A 17,869-nucleotide genomic window follows, 5' to 3' on the forward strand; every position below is an offset into this window, starting at 1 on the left:
TCTTAAAAACGCAGTTCATATCCGTTTGACCTATGGCAGCGCCATCTAGGGGGCTAGCCATAGCGCCATCTGGTTTCCCCCTTCAAGCTAGACAAGTTTCGTTCTTTGTAGTTTTTTCGTTTGACGCTTATTTCGTGAGATATTTGGCCCGGTCACGATCAATGGACCACCCTGTATATATGCCGCATCAGTGGTTAACTGGTTTACACAGACTATCTCTAACTGCGATGTCAGAACTCTGTCAACTGCCAACTCACATTGATGCAGCGTGTATATGGATCGTGATATCCCCTTCGGCATGAATTAGGGCCTGAAGATGACGCATCGAAGCGCCGAAACTGGGAGCTATACAATGACTAAGATCATAAGGAAGGTTGTGGGCGTTTCATTTTCTTCGAAAGAGAGTGTCCGCACGTTCCAACATTGCAGGACTCGCAGCTGTATGTGGCCGGCCGGCAAGTGGGAGATCGGACTTTGTTGCGATGGCGACAGACGGTTCCCCCAACGACTCACTACGCTTTTGTTAACCGCCAGGTCTCCGTAGAGGTTTTGCAGGTGCATATGAATAACTGCGGTGCTCTGGTTTACCGCCAAAAGAAACTCAGTGGTAGCTGTTTGCTTGGAATCCAGCTCTGTTACAGGCGCCACTTTGGAGGCTACTTGTAGCACCGCCACGTATCGCAGTTTCATGAAATTATACGAGCTGAAGGTGGAATATTCCATGATGTTCCAGAACCAGTTTTGCATTTTATCAATCGAATTTGGCAGAGACAAAAAAATTGTTGCATTACTTATTAAACGCCATTCCTATGTATGGATATCGCAATAAAGCCATGTGTTTGTAGAAGAAAACACTTACTTTTGTTAATAGACCGGACGCTTTATTTAGAAGCTGCACGTCGCACGAGACCAACACGTGGAATCACACTGCGTTTTCGTCAATTGGCCGATCATAAATGACTGTAAATGTAGAGTCAAATGTGTGGGCAGACGGTTGAGTAATTTGAGTGGAGGAGTACGTCGCGACAGAGAAGTGGCTGCAGGAGTAGAAGAAAATCGACTCAGTGGCTGTATAGGCTGCGGAGGAACTTTTCCGCAGTTCTTTGCAAGTGTTTCCCCACTAAGGAAGCGCCGAGTAGAGGCACGCTAGACGCTGCGCGTGCACGTTATGGGACTCGGTGAGGCGGCGGGAGAATACGCGGCGGCGCACGAGAAGCGGCAAAAGGTCTGCCGGACGGAAGAGCCCCTCAGCTGACGACGGTGTGTGCGGAAGCGGCGGGCGCCTCCGGAGCGGAGGAGACGGCGGGCTGCCGGCAAAGTTTCGCAGAGGGGACGCTACGAGTCGGACCCGCTGCTGGCGCGGAAGTGGCTCGAGCGTTCGCGGTCGACCTCTGAGTGCACGGAGACGTCGTGCGTGGCCGGCGGTTGCAGCGGCCGCAGGTCGGGCGGCCTGTCAGTCCCCGCCGGCGGCGCCAGCAGCCGCGACGACGACTGCGGCGCGGCCACGGGGACGCGGTGCACTCGTGAATCGCGCGCCGTCTGCAGGGCGCTCGCCTCGTCCACCGTCAGAGAGCGCATGCGCGGCTCCATGGCGAAGAACGGCGACTCCAGCACCTGCGCAGCGGGCCCGATCACGTGGCGACGGCGCTAGCGTCAGGGCCGCGTCGCACGTAAAACAGTGAGGTGCGAACCGACGACGTACGTAAACGAGGGTAACACTACATTCACCACACGTGACGTCATTTCGACGGCACCCGTGGCCAACCATTAATTCAGGCCAAAGCACACGTCGGTGTGACGTCATCATTGTCATGTTCAACTGTCGGCCGGCACAAACACATGCTTTATCGAAGAATTCGTCGAGCTGTGTTGACGACGATGGTGATATTTGGTTTGTGGGGCACTTAACTGCGCGGTTATCAGCGCCCATACGAATTCCCAATATCTTCACTTTCCAGTCTCGCCACATTCCCGAATGATGATAAAATGATGAGGACAACACAAACACCAAGTCCTTAGGGGGACAAAATCTCCGACCTGGCCAGGAATCGAACGTGGGACTCTGTGTTCCAGCCGCAGCAATCCTAGCCACTAGACCACGAGCTGAGGACCAGCGTGGAGCTTGAAACAGTACAGTAGTTTCCGCTCTATAAGCAGCAGGTTTCGCTGCTCGCTCGCACTGAGAAATACAGAGGCGGCTCTGCCGCCAATTTTATTGCACGACGCAGCCGGCCGCGGGTGCAGCAGAACCCATGTGGACGGGTGGAAAGAAATGTGTCAGGCTTCATAATACGTATTTATATGTGACGTGTATTATGCATTTCTCGTACGTGAATGTGAATCTGCATATGAACTTTCCTAATCCTCCTCACACCTTTCCTTTACGGAAATCTTAGTTGGGAAGTATTTCTGTAGAATAGTAGTGCCAACCTCACTCCTGGGTAGGGGATCAGAGAGACATCACAGGCAGGGAAAAGTCAAAGACGTTCCAGGTCACAAGATTTGAGGTGGAGAGGTTGGTCACGGCCAAGTGGTTCGACCATCCCCTCCACCGTGGCCCGGGGAGACCGCCGGGTGCCCGCCGTATTCGGGAGGTGTTACAGAAGACAGGTAAGTGAGTAGACGTGCCCTCAGTGCGTCTGTCTCTATGTTCACGAATGGAAGAGAGGTATTTGAATATTTGTACTAATTCTTTTATTTCCAGCTTTGGATTGTGTAAGGAAATAATGTTCTCGTTTAATTTCGGAAATTTGACCCCCTGTGTTAATGTATCTGGTCCCCAGTTTGCCCGTTATCCTCCTCACATAGTGGATGTCCTATGTAAAATATTGGGAGACTTTGGTGGTATACATTTGGCCAACGCAATTCCGTCTTGCCCGTAGAAATGTGCGTGCAGATTAGTATATAATATACCCGATCTACAAGTTGTAAAATTGTAATATCTGTAAACTGGAGCAATTGCTGTAAAATAGAGTGATAATGATTAAAATAAATAGGTAATCAATTGTCATCAATCTTTATGATACCTTAAAAATCACAAAGAAGTCAAGTGTCATTTAAAATAAAAGATATAGAATGCAGGAACCCACACATCAGCGTGTGAGCCCTCCAGTCCCTTGCCTAGTATCGTACAGAAAGGGCGCGCTCTCTAGGTAGCGCTCTCAAGCTCCCCTCCCCAGTTATCCGTTGCGCAATTTTCATTCAGGGCTTGACGACATCAACTTTTATCTGGCGTCCCTAGAGAAGGAGGTTAGACGGGAAACTTTCAAGCTAAATCACTTTACTGGAGCCATCACGTGATCGCAAAATACTTCGTCGCAAAAGAAAAAAAAAAAAAATCAAATGAGCGTGTGGCATTGTTGGCCGGGAGACCCCATCCCGATAAGTTCGGCCGCCGAGTGCAAGTCTTATTTCAGTCGACGCCACATTGGGCGACTTGCGCGCCGGTGGTCAGGATGAAATAATGAGGACAACACAACATCCAGTCCACGAGCGGAGAAAATCTCCAACCCGGCCGGGAATCGAACCGGGGCCCGCTGCATGGGAGGCAAGCACGTTACCACTTTCTTTTTCATTTTGAAGTTCGTTGTTGATCCCTTCACTCAGTTTTTTTTTATTACAGAGAGCACGCAGCTCTCTGACCGAACAAGCTGAGCTACCGCACTCAGCTAACGAGGCAGACACTTCGTCACACTTGTTCGGAAATTGATGCCGAACAGTTGACGGCAGCATATGACGGTGGCAGACTGCACTGCTTGAAAAGAAAGATAAATGGAAACAATAGTGGGTGGAACCGCCGATAGACAGAGGAGGAGCTCGAAGTGTTCACCAGAACCAGCTGCGTGAAACACAGTGCGAGGACGTAAAGAACAACGAAAATTATTTGGAATCTGGCGACAAAACATTTCCATTTGCCCTCATGAAAATGGCCCCTCATATCCGCATACACGATACTCATTTATGAAATGCCATCCCTTAATTTCGTTCAACATAATTTCTGTACAGGGTGACAGTTACAAAACTACACACATCAAAAAACGTTTTGCATCACCTCGGTTCCGAGAGTTCCAGAATCTGTACAGAAAACTGGAATAGAGATCTACATAAACATCATTTCCGCCCTTTTCATTGCTCATGAAAACCACACATTCCATGTTGTACCACCATACAGCAAGACCTTCAGAGGTGGTGGTCCAGATTGCTGTACACACCGGTACCTCTAATACCCAGTAGCACGTCCTCTTGCATTGATGTAGGCCTGTATTCGTCGTGGCATGCAGTCCACAAGGTCATCAAGGCACTGTTGGTCCAGATTGTCTCACTCCCCAACGGCGATTCAGCGTAGACCCCTCAGAGTGGTTGGTGGGTCACGTCGTCCGTAAACAGCCCTTTTCAATCTATCCCAGGCATGTTCGATAGGGTTCATGCCTGGAGAACATGCTGGCCACTCTATTCGAGCGATGTCGTTATCCTGAAGGAAGTCACTCACAAGATGTGCACGATGGGGGTGTGAATTGTCGTCCTCGAAGACGAATGCGTCGCCAATGTGCCCAATATGGATGCACTGTCGGTCGGAGGATGGCATTCACATATCGTACAGTCGTTACGGTGTCTTCCATGACCACCAGCGGCGTATGTCGGCTCCACATAATGCCACCCCAAAACAGCAGGGAACCTCCACCTTGCTGCACTCGCTGGGAAGTGTGTCTAAGTCGTTCAGCCTGACTCGGTTGCCTCCAAACACGTCTCCGACGATTGTGTGGTTGAAGGCATGTGTGAAACTCATCGGTGAAGATAACGTGATGCCAATCCCGAGCGGTCCGTTCGGCATGTTGTTGGGCCCATCTGTAACGCCTGCACGGTGTCGTGGTTGCGAAGATGGACCCAGATATGGACGTCGAGAGTGAAGTTGCGCGTCATGCAGCTATTGCGCACAGTTTAAGTCGTAACACGATGTCCTGTGGCTGCACGAAAAGCATTATTCAACATGGGGGCGTCGCTGTCAGGGTTCCTCCGAATCATAATCCGTAGGTAGCGGTCATCCTTGGGCAGCCTGAGCGAGGCATGTCATCGGCAGTTCCTGTCTCTCTGTATCTCCTCTATGTCCGAACAACATCGCTTTGGTGCGCTCCGAGACGCCGGGACCCTTCCCTTGTTGAGAGCCCTTCCTGGCACAAAGTAACAATGCGGACGCGATCGAACAGCGGTATTGAACGTCTAGGCGTGGTTGAACTACAGACACAACACGAGCCGTGTACCTCCTTCCTGGTGGAATGACTGTAACTGATCGGCTGTCGGATCCTCTCCGTCTAATAGGCGCTGCTCATGCATGGTTGTTTACATCTTTTGGCGGTTTTAGTGACATACGAGTATCTAAACAGTCAAAGGAGCTGTCTCTGTGATACTATATACACAGTCAACGTCTATCTTCAAGAATTTGGGAACTGGGGTGATGCAAAAAAATTTTGATGTCTGTATATGAACAAAACGTAAATTAGTTACAAACTACGGCGTGCATAGGCTTTATTCTACATGTAAACGTCGCCACAGGTATTCTGATTTACATTATGACATGTTAGATATACCTGCCATCATTGGCGATGAAGTGTTGGAACATCGATGCTGTCAGTAACCTCCTGAACGGCTGGTTTCAGCTCGTAACGGTTCTAGCCTTATTGCTGTGCACCTTGCCTGTAGTATAGCCCGACAAAAAGAGGTCGCATGTGTTCAGATCTGGAGTATGTGGCGACAAATCGAGGCCAATGCCAGTGGCCGTTGGGTACCCCAGATCCAGAATGCCTTTCCTGAAGTGCCCCTCCATTACATCAGACACTCTCCTGCTTCGATGGGGTCGAGCTCCGCCTTGCATGAAGCACATCATGTCGAAATCAGGGTCACTTTGGGTAATGGGGATGAAATCATCTTCCAAAAGCTTCACGTACCATTCGGTTGTCACCATGCCATCAAGAAATGTCCCACCGATTATTCTGTGACTGGACATCGCACGCCACACAGTCATCCGTTCAGGGTGAAGAGACTTCTCGATCGCGAAATGCTGACTCTCAGTCCCCCAAAGGCGCCAACTTTTCTTATTGACGAATCCATCCAAATGAAAGTGTGCCTCGTGACTAAACCAAACCAACTGCGTATATTAATTGCCATCATGCCCCGTGGCCAACCGTGCAGTTTGAACGTCCTAACGCAAACCACTCAGAAGTTGTGGCGATTTTATTTCATCTAGTTCAATAATTGTCACCCTATATTTGGAGGGCCTTCAACTGTATCGTTCATGATTTAAATGATGAAACACTGCGCTAGTTACTTATTTCTTCATGCTTAATGACGCTTTTCGAGAATTTATTCCCTTTTTCAAAATGAAATATTCACACAGATATTTTATGTTGTATCTGTATGTGTGTTGCTCTGCCTTGCAGTCGCGTTTTATGTTTTACTGCAATCAGATAGATTTCTATGGTCCGATTTCCCGAAACACCACCTAAAATACCTATGTAAATATTCGTACTTGATCATGAGAATAAATTCTCGCAAAGCGTCGTGGAATAAAACGTAACTGGTATACTGTTTCATCGTTTAAATCATGAACGCTATCTCTGCTAAAGACCGTCTAATGGCTGCTAAGTTAGATTTTAGCAACAGATGAAAGCTATTCCGGCTTGCAATATAGTACTCGAATCCTTGTATACCATTTTACCTATTAGTCCAGAAACACACGAACCAATGTATACAGCGTGACTATATGAAATAAAATCGTCGTAACTCCTGAACGGTTTGCGTTAGGACGTTTAAACTGCTCGGTTGGCCGCGGGGCATGATGGGAATTAGTATGGTTTGGTTTAGCGATGAAGTCCATTTTCATTTGGATCAAAGTGGGCTTGATTCGGATGGGCTAGTAAGTAAGCAAAATTGGCGCATTTGGGCGACTGAGAATCCGCATTTCGCAATAGAGAAATCTCTGGTGTGCAATGTCCAGTCACGGAATAATCGGTGCGATATTCCTTGATGGCACGGTGACTCCGAACGGCACGTGAAAGTTTTGGAAGATGATTTCATTCCCATTATCCAAAGTAACCCCGATTTCGGCAAGATGCAAGACGGAGCTCGAGTCCATCAAAACAGGAGGGTCTTTGATGTCCTGGAGGAGCACTTTGGGGACAGCATTCTGGCTCTGGGATACCAAGAGGCCAGTGGCATGGGCCTCGATTAGCAGCCATGTTCTACAGATCTGAACACATGTGGGGATGTGTTAAAGACAAGGTGTACAGCAATAACACCAAAACCATTGCTGAGCTAGAAACAGCCATTCAGGAGGTCATCGACAGCATCTATGTTCGGACACTTCAACGGGTCATGCAGAATTTTGCTATTCGTCTGCGCCGCATCATCGCCAATGATGTCAGGCTTATCGAACGTATCATAATCTAAATCGGAATATCTATAGTGATGTTTATATGTTGAATAAATAGATTCATTTCACTTTTGTACTTTTAGAGCACACTTGGCTTTTCATCTCCATCTCCTTCCACATTTTATCTTTTTAAATGTAAGCTTAACATCGTCCACACTGCAGTAACTTCGAATGCAGTTGATTGCTGCAGCGATTTCTTTGTAAGATTCCAACAGCTTATTATGGTTTTTATAGTCAGAGTGCTTTGCGTTATGAACAATTTCGTATTCTTGACGCTTTGCAATGATCATGTGGTGGCAGCCACGCCACCAAATATACTTCGTTATTTTATAGCTTAATTACACTACAGCAAGCGAATCGACATGTAAACAACGGCAGTCGCTCTAGCTTTGATCAAAGATCTTTGCTAAAAGCTTACCTACTACACTGTCAAAGATATGACTACAGAGCTTTGATAAATATGTGTCGCTGGCCAGGAGCACTACGTCGCTGACGTCACGCAGACGTGCCTTCACGTCTGTATTTATCATTGGCCACGGACGGCACCGGTGTCAACGTGATATATGGGCGCTGCAACGAACTTGTGACGTCACACTAGTCAGCTTGTCCGTCACAATTCGCGAACTTCCTGGTCCATCAGGGACAACGGGAAATCAATATTCAATTGAAATAGTCTTAATTTTGTCGTGTGCTGTCGAGGACTAGCTTGCCTTTAAACACGCAGTCAAAAATTATTTAATTCGGCTGAAATAGTTAATCTCCCCCAGCCGGAGATGACTGCTGGCACTCGTGTAAGACCTGCAGTGTCACGTGCTGTGACGTAAACGCCATGGCCTGTCTTTCACGTGGGCCTCGGGTGCCATACGCTCTATTGAAGAGCTGCCTATCGACTTTCGTAGCTTGGAATTTTAAAGCTGTCACTGTTAAAGTAGAGCATATTTGCAGATGATGTGCTATTCTTAAACGCGATTGTCATCCACGTGAGTACTAAAAAGAATCCGTTAAACTTCAGGTACAAGAAAAATCACACGAATCTAAAGGCCGTAAACTCAGCTAAACACTTAGGGATTGTTGTTGTTGTTGTGATCTTCTGTCCAGAGACTGATCTGATGCAGCTCTCCATGCTACTCTATCCTGTGCAAGCTTCTTCATTTCCAAGTAACTACTGCACGCTACAGCCTTCTGAATCTGCTTAGTATATTCATCTCTTAGTCTCCTTCTACGATTTTTACCCTCCGTGCTGCCCTCCAATACTAAATTGGTGATCCCTTGATGCCTCAGAATATGTCCTACCAACCGATCCCTTCTTCTAGGCAAGTCGTGCCACAAATTCCTCTTCTCCCCAAATCTATTCACTATCTCCTCATTAGTTACATGATCTACCCATGTAATCTTCAGAATGCATCTGTAGCACCACATTTCGAAAGCTTCTATTCTTGTTGTGTCTAACCTATTTATCATTCACGTTTCACATCCATACATGGCTACACACCATAAAAATACTTTGAGAAAAGGCTTCCTGACACTTAAATCTATACTCGATGTTAACAAATTTCTATTCTTCAGAAATACTTTTCTTGCCATTGCCAGTCCTCATTTTATATCCTCCATGCTTCGACCATCATAAGTTATTTTGCTCCCCACATAGCCAAGAACACCTGCTACTTTAAGTATCTAATTTCCTAATCCAATTCCCTCGGCATCACCTGATCTAAATACACTACATACCATTATCCTCGTTTTGCTTTTGTTAATGTTCATCTTATATCCTCCTTTCAAGACACTGTCCATTCCGTTCAGTTGTTCTTCCAGGTCCTTTGCAGTTTCTGACAGGATTACAATGTCATCGGCAAACCTCAAAGTTTTTATTTCTTCTCCATGGATTTTAATTCCTACTCCAAATTTTTATTTTGTTTCGTTTACTGCTTGCTCAATGTATAGATTCAATAATGTCGGGGGTAGGCTACAACACTGTCTCACTTCCTTCTCAACCACTGCTTTCCTTTCATGCCCCTCGACTCTTATAACTGTCATCTGGTTTCTGTAGAAATTGTGAATAGCCTTTAGCTCCCCGTATTTAGCCCCTGCCACTTTCAGAATTTTAAAGAGGGATTATAGTTACAAATAACTTAAATTGGAACGATTACATATATTATGTTGTGGGAAAAGCAACCCAAAGACTGCGAGCACTTAGAAGATGTAGCAGGTTTACTACAGTGCACTTGTCCGCCCTCTTCTGGAATAATGCTGCGCGGTGTGGGATTCACGTCAGATAGGATTGACAAAGGACATCGAAAAAGTTCATAGAAGGGAAACTCGTTTTGTATTATCGTGAAATATGGGAGAGAGTGGCACTGATACGGTACAGTCATTAAGATAAGGGCGCTCATCGTTGTGGCAAGACTTTCTCATGAAATTTCAATTACCAACTTTCTCCTCAGAGTGTCAGAATATTCTAAGCTGGTCATGCCATTTTGATTTTTGTATGTCATCGATATGTGCGTCAGAGAGAGAGAGAAAGGAAGTTATGTTACTGTTAAACAATCTTTGGTCTTGTTGTGGCACAGTCTTCTTCTCTGCGCAGTCTGATACATTCTTAGTTGAATTTTGGTAGGTGATGGACGTATTCAGTAATGCTGTTGACTTGTGATTTATATGTTAGATGAAGAAAGACTGATTTTAAAGGATAGCAAGGATGAAAATGATGTATACACTGAAAAGTGAAAGGTGAAAGGAATATAAATTTTGAACAGTCTTTGCGTCTGCGCAGTCTGATACATTCTTCTTTAAGTGTGGTAGGTGATCTACGTATTCTGAAGTGCTGTTTTGACTTGTGACTGTGTATATCAAGTGAAGAAAGTTTGATTGTAAAGGACAAAATGGCCCTGAGCACTATGCGACTTAACTTCTGAGGTCATCAGTCGCCTAGAACTTAGAACTAATTAAACCTAACTAACCTAAGGACATCACACACATCCATGCCCGAGGCAGGCTTCGAACCTGCGACCGTAACGGTCGCTCGGTTCCAGACTCTAAGGCCTAGAAGCGCACGGCCACTCCGGCCGGCTGTAAAGGACAGCAAGGATGAATATAATGTATACAATGAAAGGTGAAAGGAATATAAATTTTGAATGATGTTATTATTTTTTGAAGAGAAGTAGTGTGAGATTATTGTCAGCTAGTTAACTTGCTCAGAGCTGAAAGATGACCATCGCGCTTCCCTGAGTCATGCATTAACATATTAATCTATTAAGCTGTTTGATTTTATAGACATTCTCTGTTAACATTGTACCCATTTTAAATCATTGTTCGCATTATTAAGCATAGTACTGTTCAGACAAATGTTATGTGTGAAGATTAGCGAAGTTTTACTCTGTCTTTTTTGAATACTTACTTCATTCTAAACTCATTGTCTTCGAATAGTTACTCTCCCCACCCCAATATTTATCATGCAACAGTTTGAATATGTTTTTATAAACAGAAATCTAGCTTAGCCGCTGTTTGATTGCTGTTTGCTGTTGTACTTTCAAGAAATCTGCAACAATGTTGTCAAGATGCGAGCTAAGTGGAAATTTTGATTAGAGCCAGATGACTGTCTCATTTCAGTTACGTATTTAATATGTATTAGTTCCTGATCAGTCAAAGGTTAGCACACGGGTTTAATTTGGATAATAGTTTGTGGACTTTTATAGAATGGGAGGTAAAGATGGGCTACATTCCAGACTGGTGCAAATGTAGTGGGGAGGTTATAATATTTTGTTGGCATCCACCCGCATCGGGAGACATAATCAACATAATAAAATAAGAGAAATCAGAGCTCGCACGGAAAGACTTAAGTGTTCGTTTTTCCCGAGCGCTGTTCGAGAGTGGAGCGGTAGAGAAATAGCTTGAAGGTGGTTCGATGGACTCTATAGTATGCACTTAACTGTGAGCTGCTGAGTATTCCTGTATATGTAGATGATTTAATAAATTAAATCATTAAATTCATTTCGTAATTATTATTCAGTTAATTAGGTTTATTAATTCTGATTTTGAGGCGATAACATCAGTACAAGAATACTGCCAAACTAGGTGGCGCAGTGGTTAGTACATTGGACTCGCATTCGGGAGGAGAATGGTTGAAGCCGGCGTCCGGTCATCCTGATTTAGGTCCAAAGATGATTCACGAGCTCTACATTTAGACTCGTCTCTCACTCCGACGGAATAGCTGGTGGCTCCGCGTTTCCTTCGACTGGTTCCTCATATTGCACTCATGTGCGCGATCAGTGTTTCAGCGCTATCCACCCCAGAAGGTACTGTCCAGCCACCAAAACTTTTCCCCAACTGAAACAAGCGATATTAGAAATCATTATGTGGTAACCAACAGCATGCTTGTGCACGGATGGGATGGAAAAGACACCATAGATGTACTCTAATAATGAGCATCACAGTTGATGATGCGAACAATTTTAGCAATTTTACAGTAACTTCAACATCGGCCAATGATGTGACAGCATGTTTCCCCAATTTCAGTATCATAGCTAAACCAACCCCTCTACACTTTGCGAGTATCATTGCGAACATGATTAGATGAGTGTGCAGCACGCCCATTCAGTGTTAATTCTCGAACACATATATCATCAAAGTATACAAGACATGGCTCCACATATCTCTATCACCTCGAGCATAGTGTTTAATTTACGACCTATCTCTCTGTCACAGAGCACTCTCGCTGTCTTAGGGTGAAATTAGAGAGTGAAAGACCCTCCTCACACTGCCATTGACCAACCCGCCCTGCAGCACATTTAGCGAATTAATCTGCAACCGACCAGAAAAAGACAGCTACACTCCACCTTTCGTGAATGAATAGAGCTTTCGATGGTGTCTTTGCCATCCCATCTGAGCACTGGTACGCTGTTGGTTACCACATCATGATTGACTGATATCGCTTGTTTCAGTTGGGGAAAAAGTTTTGGTGGCTGGACGGCACCTTCTGGGGTGGATAGTGCTGAAACACTGATCGCACACATGAGTGCAATATGAGGAATCAGTCGAAGGGAAGGCAGAGTCATCAGCTATTCCGTCAGTGTGAGAGACGAGTCTAAATGTAGAGCTCGTGAATCACCTTTGGACTGTAGTTTGGAAACCTATGTCAACGCCTTAAAACTCTTCCAATTTTCTTACGTTGTAACTGTCTTTAATTTAAAATCAGCCAATGTGTGGCGTGTTATGCTATCTGCCGTAAGAATATGATTCACACTGTGCAACGTCTACTTTCCTGTGAAAGGCCATGGATCACAACTTCTTAATATCAGTTTAGAACCTGACACTGTTCTCGAAGTCATAGCAGAAAAAAGGAAATGTTTGGCATGTGTCTCATGCGATTTAGTATAGTCTGTAGTTATGATCATTCGCCAAGAGTATGCGTGATCAAACTTAAAGTGGCCTCTGTGATGCCTGTATATTTAACAGGATCGTGCCATACAGGCAGCAGCAGTAGCAGCAGCAGTTTGAGGTGTAAATTCGGTGAGGTACTGGACATACCGTTAGCAATGCTTGGATGGCTGCATGCTGCGCTATTCTGGGGAGCATTGTGAAATCTCTTCCTCCATGCTGGACCGCACCACAGCTGTGCGTCATTGTGCTAGCATCGGTGCCATGTTAACTTTTAAATCGGATGAGCTTTTATGGTTTTAATTTTCCTCTGTTGAGGGTAGAGAATAACGATGATAGCACGTTGGGGGTGACAGATTTGAATGGACGCAGATCTGCTTTGGACTGTGGTATCTGTATCTAGTTTGGAGACGTAACACATTGCACGCATTTCACAGTACAGTCAAAATACGGTCCTGTTGCAGTAACTCAAGTCGTTCTGTTTCTACATGGGTTACAGAAGGTGGTGGATATGTCTTTCTCAGACTTGTGTACAGTTCCGACTTAAATTGGAACAATCACATGCAGTAAGCTAAAGAAATGGGAGCAGTTGCAAGATGCATAGTGAGTGACTAAAACCACATTGGAATTTTACTGTAGCAGCTAGTTTGGGGAAAGGTAACTCATTTCGAGATATGACAGTGCCAGAAATATGGTTGAGTAGTGGTGGTAATTAAACGAATTGTCTATAGGATCCAATACAGTTATGTGCTTGAATGGAAAGACACGATTCGAAATCATGGACATCATTTCTAGCAGATAGCGTAACACTAGAGATCTGGGAAGCTAGTGTACATTTTCTTACGACCTCAATCGACACATTACCTACTACTACTGTTTGTGCTCTATAACTCAGGGGGTATATCGGTTAACCTCTGGTATGGTATGGTCTCTAGACAGAATGTGCTACAAATACTATAGACTTATCTAGATGGGGCCATGTGTGGAAGTAGCATATATCGCTTACATAACACGTTCCTTAGTGCATCACTTTCAGTTGTGGTTACTTTATCACGAGGTTGCATCGTAGGCTGATAATACACATTACTATCATCACCATCACGGTATTCGTCCAGAAAAAAACAACCTCATTCAGAGGTAATGGTGCACCCCCATTCATTAAGTGGGTATTGCTTTTAACATGGATACTTGTGTGAACCTGTAGAACCAAGATCGCTTGTGACAGTAACATGCAGTAGTTGTTGGGATCGGGTATTTTTTAACATCTGGCTGATTACGTCTCGCTTTGTAAGACACAGTCACTCTGCGGGGGTTGCTGCTAACCTCCTGTGCACTCTATTGGACAGGGGATGGCGGACAGTGTCTGTGTGCATTGATTGCATTATTTTGCAAGTGGTTCAAAATGGCTCAAATGGCTCTGAGCACTATGGGACTTTACTTCTGAGGTCATCAGTCCCCTAGAACTTAGAACTGCTTAAACCTAACTAACCTAAGGACATCACACACACCCATGCCCGAGGCAGGATTCGAACCTGCGACCGTAGCGGTCGCGCGGTTCTAGGCTGAAGCGCCTAGAACCGCTCGGCCACCCCGGCCGGCTTTGCGAGTGGTCCTGTAGGTTGTGCCATGCGGTATTTGGACAGTTTAGGAGTTGATTTCGTGTCTGCACATCTGTGTACTGCGTTATTTAGGAGCAGTTTGCATGTTTGTAATGAAATTATTTCGGAAAATTAGGGGTTGTTTGCGTGTCTGGAGAGCGTTATTTAGAAGTAGTTTTCAGGTCTGCAGACTGTGTATTGTGACCCAAAGCACATCAGGGTGAGTGTTTTGCGTCAGTGATAAATATACTCCATCCCTAAATAAAATGTTCAAAAATAAATAGAGTACACTCTTCCCTTACTCTGCCCAGCAGTCCAGATCAGGCTGAGTCATTTTCGCGACGTTTTCCCCCTCCAGACCACCATCTTAGATTACATCACAAGAGGGATGACAGCACACTCTGGTGGCAGTATTGTGTGTACTAGGTCAGTTGGAGTCCAGGTCTTGTGGTGGAGACACTGCTTACAAAATAAAAACTTAGGTCCATCACAGGCAGAGTCGTTTTCACGCCCCCCCCCTCCCCACACCATCCTTGATTACGTCACAAAACGGACGACAGCGCTCTCTGGTGGTGGTACTGTGCAGTACTAGGTCAGATGGAGTCTAGATTTCGTGGTGGAGACACTGCCTGCAAAATAAAAAGTTATGTCCATGATAGGCAGAGTCGTTTTCCCACCATTTCCTCCCACCATCTTGGATTACATCACAGAATGGACGACAGTGCTCTCTGGTGGTGGTACTTAGTACTAGGTCCAGATGTGTGGTGAACACACTGTTTGACACCATCTTGGGTAACTGTACTTGCGTCATCACCTGACATCATGGCCGCCATCTTGGAAGACAGTGCCATCTGGTGGTGGCGCTGTGTACTAGGCCAACTGGAGTGTAGACCTCATGGCGAACACACTGGATGGTGGTGCTGTCTCTAATTGTTTAATAAAGACTGGTGCATGATTTCGACAGTTGACGAATAGCAAGCATGTTTGGAGAGACTTTTAGATGGATTATTATTTAGACAATTTACGAGTTGTTGGGCCCTCTGGATGTAAATGTATTGCATTATTTATGAGTGGTTTGCATGTCTGTAGGTTGTGCAATGCATTATTTTTAACAGTTTACAATTAGCAAGTGTGTGTGTAGAGCATTATACATGAGTTATGTGTTCTGTATCACTGTGATAAATATACTCCATCCCTAAATAAATTACTCCAACATAAATAATGAAAACTCCTTCCTCTCTCCATCAGGCAGGGTGCAGGCTGAGTCTTTTCCCCACCAACCCCTAGGAAGAGGTGGCGGCTGGCTGACTGAGGTTAGTGGAGGTGAGCTTTGTTTCCCACAATTTTCCTAGGTTGGTAGCGAAAACCAAAGTGACCTTTCTTTACTGTCGAAATTCAAACTTGGTGCCAGTTCATAGGAAGAGGTGGTGGTCGGGTGGCTGAGGTTAGTCCAAGTATTCTTTCTTTCTCACCATTTTCTTAGCTTAGTAGTGATACCCGGATTGACCTTTGTTTACCCCTAAAATTCAAACTTGGGCCAGTTCATAGGAAGATGTGTCGGTCAGATGACTTAGGTTAGTGAAGGTAGCCCAAGTGACTTATCTTTCCGTGATTTCCTTAGTTTAGTATAGATAACTGTGGTGTGATGCATTATCCTGTTGGAATTTGAACTTCCCATCATATTTCTGAGGGAGGGGGTGTGGCACTTTACAGCCAAAAGCCGCCATCTTGGATAATGGTACTTGCGTCATCATCTGACGTCATGGCCGCCATATTGGATTACATACTGCGCTGTTGGCAAGTCTACATGCTGCCATCTTGGATGACGTCATCGCCGCCATCTTCGATACATCTGGCAACAATGGAAACTGGGGTGAGACCGCCCTAGCCACAGTACTCAAGTGATGAAATTTGTAGTTAAATAGTTAAAGAAATGAATCTTTTTACAATGGTATTTCTGCAGATACAGTTTGTCAAGCCACATCCCCATAAAGGAGATAAAACATCAGTAAAGATTTACTGACTCAGACCATTACTGCCGCTGCTTTTAGACATTCCAGAATGAGATTTTCACTCTGCAGTGGAATGTACGCTGATATGAAACTTCCTAGCTGACTGAAAATGCATGCCGGACCGAAACTTGAACTTGGGACAATTGCCTTAGGCGGGCAAATGCTGTACCAACTGAGCAACTCAAGCACGAGCGACGATCTGTTCTCAATGATTTAATTCCTCCAGTACCTCGTCTTCCGCCTTCCAAACTTCACAGACGTTCTTCTGCGAAACTTGCGGGACCCGAGTTCGAGTCTCGGTCCGCTTCACAGTTTTAATCTGTCACAGAGTTTCATAAAAGATGAGTGAGAAAAGTATTGAGACTGACAACACTGTGAGCGATCTGGCAACTCTGTGTTGTTCTGCTTGAGTAGACTGGTGTGTTCATCCCTTCCAGAGGCTCAGTCCGAGTTCCAGCTTCGTGTACAGTCATCATGTGATTTTCGAGAGGGCATAGCTGAAGTTGTATTTTTGCTGTGTGTTACGCAAATGGAACAGCAGCGTTTAGAGCAAAGTTATACCATCGCATTTTATGTTAAAATTGGGCATTCCACGAGTAGAGTGTGACCTTTGAAAAGTTGAAACAGGCCTAAGGGAAACATTTCTTATCAAGAGTACAAGTTTTTAGCTGGCACAGATCGTTTTTGGAAGGACGAGAACACGTTGAAGATGAACCTCGTTCAGGGAGACCTTTAACTTTAAGAACAGACGGAAACGTCGAACGTGTGCGTGTTCTTGCGAGATCAGGCCGACGTTTAACAGTAAGGATGATGAGTGACCTGCTAAACTTAAACACCTTCACCACACATCAGATTTTGACCGAAATTTTGCACATGCGAAAGATTTATGCCAAAATGGTGCCGAATAACCTCACAAGTGAGCAGAAGGACAATCGAAGAAACGAAAGTGTTGACTTTCTTGAGAGGAAAGCCAGCCAATGACTACGAACGGTTCTGTCATGTGATCACAGGTGACGCCTCGTGAACTTTTGAGGACGATTCTGAGACAAAGCGGCAAAGTAGTGAGTGGCACACAAAGACATTTCGTCGACCGAAAAAACCTCTAACGAGAAAATCAAACATCAAAACAACGCCGATCTGCATTTTTTACAGTCGTGGTATTGGGCATAAACAATTGGTTCCTCCAGGAACCAAGCGTTTTACAAAGACGTCCTTGAAAGGCGCAGGAAAAGGGGTGAGAGGAGTGAGATCGGACACCCCAGACAAGTGGATGGCACATCATGACAGCGCCGCACGTCACACAGCCACTTCCATCACGGAGTTTTTAACTTCAAAAGGCATTCCCCTCCCCCCCATCCTATTCACATGATCTGAAGCCTTGTGACATTTTTCTTTTCCAGAAATTGGAAAATGCCTTAAAAGAACGTCGTATGGTCTGTGAAGAACGTTCAAGGGAATGT

General features: G+C 45.2%; 1 protein-coding gene across 1 annotated transcript in view; it reads right to left on the minus strand.

Annotated features, from left to right (window-relative positions):
- Window positions 1–1,335: 1,335 nt before the first annotated feature.
- The window catches only part of LOC124606444 (testis-specific serine/threonine-protein kinase 6-like), a 58,357-nt gene continuing 41,823 nt past the window's right edge, over window positions 1,336–17,869 (minus strand). Inside the window, exon 5 of the mRNA XM_047138426.1 lies at window positions 1,336–1,647. Coding sequence (XP_046994382.1) covers window positions 1,336–1,647 — 312 coding nt within the window. The remainder of the gene's footprint in view (window positions 1,648–17,869) is intronic.

The sequence above is a fragment of the Schistocerca americana genome, chromosome 3 (genome assembly GCF_021461395.2).
Source record: "Schistocerca americana isolate TAMUIC-IGC-003095 chromosome 3, iqSchAmer2.1, whole genome shotgun sequence".
Classification (NCBI taxonomy): domain Eukaryota; kingdom Metazoa; phylum Arthropoda; class Insecta; order Orthoptera; family Acrididae; genus Schistocerca; species Schistocerca americana.